The sequence below is a fragment of the Egretta garzetta genome, unplaced genomic scaffold, assembly GCF_000687185.1.
Source record: "Egretta garzetta isolate BGI_Z169 unplaced genomic scaffold, ASM68718v1 scaffold485, whole genome shotgun sequence".
Classification (NCBI taxonomy): domain Eukaryota; kingdom Metazoa; phylum Chordata; class Aves; order Pelecaniformes; family Ardeidae; genus Egretta; species Egretta garzetta.
In genome coordinates, this window is record NW_009259695.1 from 374,711 (window position 1) to 381,729 (window position 7,019).

General features: G+C 37.5%; 1 protein-coding gene across 1 annotated transcript in view; it reads right to left on the reverse strand.

Moving 5' to 3' along the window:
* Positions 1-7,019, reverse strand: part of ARID4A (AT-rich interaction domain 4A) — a 46,735-nt gene that overhangs the window by 38,914 nt on the left and 802 nt on the right. Inside the window, 3 exon segments of the mRNA XM_035894338.1 lie at positions 2,784-2,874; positions 3,803-3,868; positions 6,353-6,463. Of these exon segments, the coding sequence (XP_035750231.1) occupies positions 2,784-2,874; positions 3,803-3,868; positions 6,353-6,463 (268 nt within the window).

Below are 7,019 nucleotides of genomic sequence, written 5' to 3' on the forward strand. Positions count from 1 at the left end.
TTAGAAAAAAAAATTCTCCCCCCTTTCTTCCCCTACAGTATTGTTTGTACACTATTTTTTTGGGTTTTTTTTTTTTTAAACACTCAGTCCACATTGTACCGAAGGTGGTTTTAGAATGAAATGCTCTATCCAGCTGATTTGTAACAGGGTGCAGTTAATATACTTTTCCATCACCACATCTGCTCCTCTACCTGCCTGTTGCCTAAACACACTTAAGTGCAAAATGTGGTGCCATTCTTTTTTTTCTAGATTCTCCAGAAAGCAACAAACACAGCTATTGCACAGTTTCTACGTACCACAGGTACACTTAAACAACAGTATGTTGTTTGTATGTCCCATGGAAGGACTCCAGGCAAATTCAAAGTTTCCTCAAAATCCACCCAAGCAACATTTTGAAGACAAAAAGAACAAATTTATGGTGGGTCAGAGTGGTGTCACACACCAGTGAAGTGGGGGCAACTGGACAGTTCCCTGCCACACCTGTGGTTTTGGATTCCTGGATGACACATGCACAGCCAAAAGATGAAGCGATGCTTCTGGGACGTAGAACTCAACAGGATGCTGGAAAGAACTGGTCAAACCAGCCACACAAACGTGACTAGTGCCTTGCACATACTACAAAATGCGTGCTGTTGAAATTACCAAAAGACAAACCGACAAGCCTCTGGCATGGATGAAATCAACTGACCACAGTGGCACCCTTCATGCAGGACTAAGACATGTTCGGAGCTTAAAGCTGTAGCGGAGCCAGGACCAAGTCAATTTTTCCTGTTAGCACAGATATATCCACACAGCATCAGAAGAGGAAAACTTTTTTAAAAATAGGAATATGTGACTATAAATAGCTCCTGTTAGCAACACTGCTCCTGAAAGTCCTAGGACATCACTGTTGGTTCATTTTCTGATAAACACTCTCAGAATTATGAACTGGAATTTTCAAAAACCATGTAACATGAAAGAGGACTAGACCCAAATACTTAACACCTTTTGTTTCTGTCACCTGCCCTCCTAGATGCGGTACCCCAGCATGATGCAACTGGTAGCTGAGACTATAGTCCAGCTCCACAGTAACTCAAGCAGACGACCCAAAACTTCACTTGCACAAGGACAAGAAGTCAGGTATCTAACTCCTCCCAGCACACACTCAGTCAGCATTCCCTACAAACTGCCACACTGACTACACGAGAGGAGGAAGTTACCACCACGTGAGGCTAGAGAGCAACGCAAGCAGAGGTATAGGGCTCACAGATGTGTCAGAAGTGGCATCTGGCTTACAGCACAGCCAAAGTTGGGTCATGTTGATGTACAACACCATAGTAGAAAGGAAAATCTGTTGGCTTTGCAGACTCATGCACCATGTTCATGTGCAACACCATAGTAGAGCCAAAAAGGAAAATCTGTTGGCTTTGCAGACTCATGCAGCGTTGAACAGAACGAGAAAAATTCTTTACTATTTGTGTTAAAATATTCTGCCATTTCATGATAACTTTTAAAAGGAGAAAAGATGTCTTCTCTTACATAAAAGTACTAGATGAAGCTTGAAAGCCATAATTCTCAAAGAATAAAGATTCACGCTCCCTTTCACTCTAAACAGTATATAGAGCCGTATTGTTGACAGCAAGGCCTGCTAGAAACTGCAAATGCCTCTCACTGCTTTGGTTTTTTCCTCCCAATTTCCGACTCATTTCAGAGGAAAAATTACTTGAAAGTTAACATGTTTTCTCTTTCTCTCTTTAGAAAAACTTTTCCATGATTTTATCCAGCAAAATACAAGCCACAAGGCTCAGTGTATTTGATCTTTTTTTTCTTTTGTTAAAAGTTGTAGGTATCGTTAAAGGACATACACTTAACGAGATCTAAGCACATACAGATTATTGACCTGAGCTTTGTCCAAAGAGAGATGACACTTTTGTTTTGACAAGGCAATAAAAAAGGCCGTTCCAACAGCAACCCCCCAGATGCTTGCTCAACTGAAGTACTGTTTCTCTTATATAGGCATTACATTGCTTCTAGTTCTATACAGAAGTGATGCAAAAGTGTTTCCTTAAAGAACATATACATAAGGATTTGTCTTCTGAAATTCTGGTAATGCTTGTAAGATTCCAGAGATAATGTGAAAGGAGGAAAATACAACTATGTACTTTGTAAGGCGGGGTCTGGGTTGTGGTTTCTTTTTTTTTTTTTAAAGTCATTTCAGAAGTTATTTCAGTATTTACCTGAAGCATTTTACAAGTTAACAGAGTATCAGGTGGATGGTACGCTAAGTAAGCTGTAATTCAAACATGACTCAGCTGAAAGCAGATCTGATAGACCATTCTAATGCTGTGCAATTGTCACCTAGCAATATATTCGGCACTTCAAAAGCATAAATGCAGCACTTCAAAATTTGTAAATTATTAAGTTCTTTTTAAATAATTGCATTTTAAAGATTAAAACATCCAACTGAGCTATTTGTTATCCAAAGAACTGAAACCGCTATCACTGTCATCCCACTTTAGATTCAGTTGAGCAGATGAGAGGGCTGACCTGTGCAATGGCATTTTCCAGACACTGTTAAACTTCCACTCCAAACAGCTTTTGTTTCTTCACCTACTTATACTGAAAAGCTGAATTTCAAAGATAGTTTCAAAAGTATTGCCAAACCACAGCTGGAACACTTTCAAGAGTCCCCTACAAAATCTATCGCTAATCTTACAATACAAGATATAATTACATTGTTACCTATAATTAGAAATATATTGTTCAAAGATTAGAGACCGTAAATGAAGCACGTGGCTACTCACCTACAGTATACCAACTAGCATCTGTCAACTTGCTGATAACAGCTTCCTGAAAGGATCCATCGGGCATTTTGGTTTCAACCATTGCACCAACCTGCAATAAGGAGTATCGCACGGTTACATGTAATCCCAAACTCACATAATGGAGAAAAACACATGTACATATTAATTCTTCCAGCAAGCTAGATTTTTTTTTGTTTAAGACTCATTTTAGCTAAATGTTACTTTGTAAAATTCAGTTACTTTGCTGATAAGAACGAAAGTCCTTACACATGAAGGCTGAACTGCAAGCAGACAGTAAAGCAGTAAGAAACTCGGAACATCTAATTTCAGCATGACTTACATCATCACAAGAAATAATAGAAGGCCAACTGGAAATAAATATTCAAATATTCAAAGTAATTATTACTTCATTACTGATGTGCATGCAATTACTACTATTTCTTATACTTTAAACATTGCTATACTGTCAACTAGATCGGAATTCCAGCAGCAGCCTACAACATGCATTGGTGTTCTTGCAGCAGCTAGAGAAAAGACAAAGACAAAAAAAGACAATCTCCTCTGAAGAACTCTATTTGCAGTCGGTGTTTTATAATGCAGCTATGTATTTTAACAGACAACCATTGCGTATAAAACTACAAATCAACACGTATTTTTATATAAAATACATCAACTATTTTAAAATGCAGTTAGAGCAATCGTACTTACTATTGTCTAATAAGCTTGAACTTAGCTTCGTAATCAAGGTCTCCATTACTTATAATGTCTTACAAGATACAAAATTTACTGTGTGTGCAAAACTGCGTATGGAGTATACTACATGGAGAAGCATAACCAAGCCTTTTAGAGCTGCAAGAGTTAAGACTAATTACTCGGAATCGATCTGACCCAAAGCCATAAGCCTCCTCCTGTTGATTTAAATTCTGTAGAAGCGGTACTCACCTAAACAGCATCAAAATTTAGGATTTTACACATCAATTATGCAATTAAGAGGGAAAAAAGGCATGCAATATACATACTCTTAGAGGTCCTTTCACTTGGTCATCTTGCACTAACTGAGTTGAGTTATCCCCCTTCAGGACCACCTGAAAGACATGCATAAACCTTTTTTATATCTATCTTATTTTTAATATTATACAAAAAGTATATGAAACTGTATTTATAGTAATAATGATTTGGAAAATAAGATCTTTATCAATCAAATAGACTCAAACATTATTGAAGGCAAAACACTTGGCATGGATGGTTTTACTCACAGGAAGCCCCAACTATCACGCTTAATATTTAATCTGAAACATCATAATTAAAGAACAGGGCAAATTAAACATCAGCCATTCCAAGGCAAAGAAAATATGTTTTCATGTGAGTTTGGATATTCATGCAATCCAGGGCATACCTGGAATTGGGCTTCCAGATTAGAAGATTAAGCAGGTTTTTTTTCTCTCTCTACCACAACTGTAGCACTTTGTTAACAACACACTGAGTACTAAACTACAACCAAAATAAAAAGCTGTCTTTATTAAATATGTATCAAAAAAAAATCACCAAACTGACCACCGTACCACCATTTCTGCTACCTTGAGCAAGAGAAAGTTTTTATAGTAAAAATGTGAATCACTGCAAGTGTAATTAAAATAAGGATCGGTTACAGTGTAAGTGAACTATGCTTCTCCCTCCAAAACCCTGTTTGAGACGGTAACGCTGGCGAGACAGAGAGAACGTAAGCCCATGCAATTTGAATCCCCGAGTTTGCAAAGACTCAGTTTAGAAATATGAAGGATGAAGATTTAGATGTCAACACTGCCATTTGTTATAGCAAAAACACCTGCGGTGTTTTAATAAAAAATTCCAAAATTCCTATATCTTTTCAGGAATCAGAAGGTCCAGGAGCTTCGTTTTCATCTATAAAGGTGTCCGGTTTTCAAGCTCCTGCAATTATCCCCCCACCACAGTTTACACTGTAGCTATATTTATAAATATGACTCTAGTGGCATGCTAAAATAGTGTTGGTGTTAACACTCATTAAGGTTAATAATCCAGTTTATGTCATTTTTATTTAAAATTTCGTATCGGCATTGAGATGAATACAGGTTGTTCTGCTACTCAGGAAAAACTACTGGACTTTTTGGACTCTTTGCACTCTTGGCAAGCGTGCCGGGGTGTGCCTACACGCTCCTAATTACAATATCAGGCTTAGCTTGTTAAAACTTCAATTGTTGTAGTATAATTGAGATACAGTGACAGGAATTTCCACCAAGTCACAGCAGCCTCATATACTTCCAAATCTTGTTATGGAGTAATAAAGCATAAGATTCTAATGAGAAAAAGAAACCTATTAAACAGTCTGAACACTCTATCAGACCAAAGATACAGATACAAAATCAAGGATGTCAGGCCAGGAAGGGCAGCACGCTGCTTCCTACTGACCTTCTCATTAACACAGATTGCAAAGAACATCACAAATTTCTAGAAGTACTCATTAAGAATAGGAGAAAAGTCTCCAAGATCTGAATTGTGGGGTTTTTTCTTATCATGAAAAGCATTCTGATAGAGTGATAATACATATATATATGTAACTGAAGAGGCTGATAGCTTGTTCTACTTGATCTAAGCATTAAAGCACATGAAAACCTAGATGTGTCATTATAAAAAGAAGCTTTCATCTGTATTTGTTAGGGGGTTTTGGGTCACCAATACCTTATTTACATATCCTGGACAGTAGACAAGAAAGGAGGAAGTGGGAAGATTTTGGCAAAACGAAGCAGAACAATTTCTGTATTTACTTTGAATTCTTAGCTTTAATTTAACTACCTTTTATTCTTGTTTTCCCATGCTAGCATTAACAACAGTACTGCCACACCAAAATAATGACTTTCTCTTTTGTTTTTTTGGCACAAGACCTGTAAATGTGAACAAATATCATGTGCCAGTAGTATGCACGTGTGGAAACTCAGCTACAGCCAATGCACGCTGCTTCAGAAGCAGCAGCAAGACGCTCAAAGCTTAACAAACATTATCCTGGACATTTCTAAAACCTGGTCTAAGAAACTAATTATTGCCATCTTTTTCACCCTTATGCTGATTTGTTTCGGCATTGCCTCTTAAGTTCCGAGCTCTAAAACGGAGAACATCAGCTGGAATGAAATGGAACTTTTGCTTCTGAAGAGGTTGCTCTTACTACTCACATAAAACCAAAATCCTCTATTTGTGACATCAAAACTGATTGCTGCAAACTGATGCATTCACAAATAGAAGACAACTGTGATCAGGAAAGAAGTAGCAGGAATAGGTAATCTGAAAGCTCATTCTGTTCCAGCATCCTCCTAAAAAAAAAAAAAAAAAAAAAAAAAACGAAAAACCCTACCACCCCCACCCCCCAAAAGAACAATAAACCAAACAAAAACCACCGCAAACCCAACACCAAAAATATGAAAAACACCATTCAAGTGTTCTTTAAAATTCATACAGTGAGGTGATGAACGCTTCCCAACCTTCAGGCCTAGGACCTCCTCTGACAGCCCTGTCAACGCAATGCTTGAAGACAACCAGCGACAACCACAGTACGCTACCTTGACTTTCACAAGCCTTTTCACGGTCTTAATCTTTGCCTCACAGAAGGCACCCCGGTACTTGGCACTGACATCAGTTCCCACTGTCAGGTAGGCAGGCTCATCTGCTGCCTATTAAAAAAGAAAAAGTAAGAACAAACTTTAATTCTTTGTATTTATTTTTACAGTTATGTCATGATATACTTAATTTCACATCTAGACTTTTAGACCTATTGGCTTTTAAGTGATAAACAATGTCTCTACTCGGAATTGCAATCAGATCGTTCTTTAAAAGGGGAAAAAAAAAAAAAAGAAACCAACAAACAAGTTACAGGAAGTTTTGTTTTTACCAGTGATGTTGACACACACACACCACACCCCCCCCCCAATTTTATCAGCCTCATTTCCCTCCCAGGAATATTTTTGAGGGTATTGAACTGCTATTTGGAACACCTCTTCATAAAAAGGGTAATAACTTACAGTAGCGACTATTAATTCAAGTCATTCTTATACAGCATACAAAAGGAAAATATTTCAGCTGCAAAAAGGCAATATAAAAGATCGTTGAACTTTTTTCCAGTTACAAGCAATCCAATGACACAGATTATTTTAAACGTTTGAGACTGCTGTCATCCCAATATTTACAATTAAGTCTGTAACATTCTATATATAGGAATTTTTTTTTCCT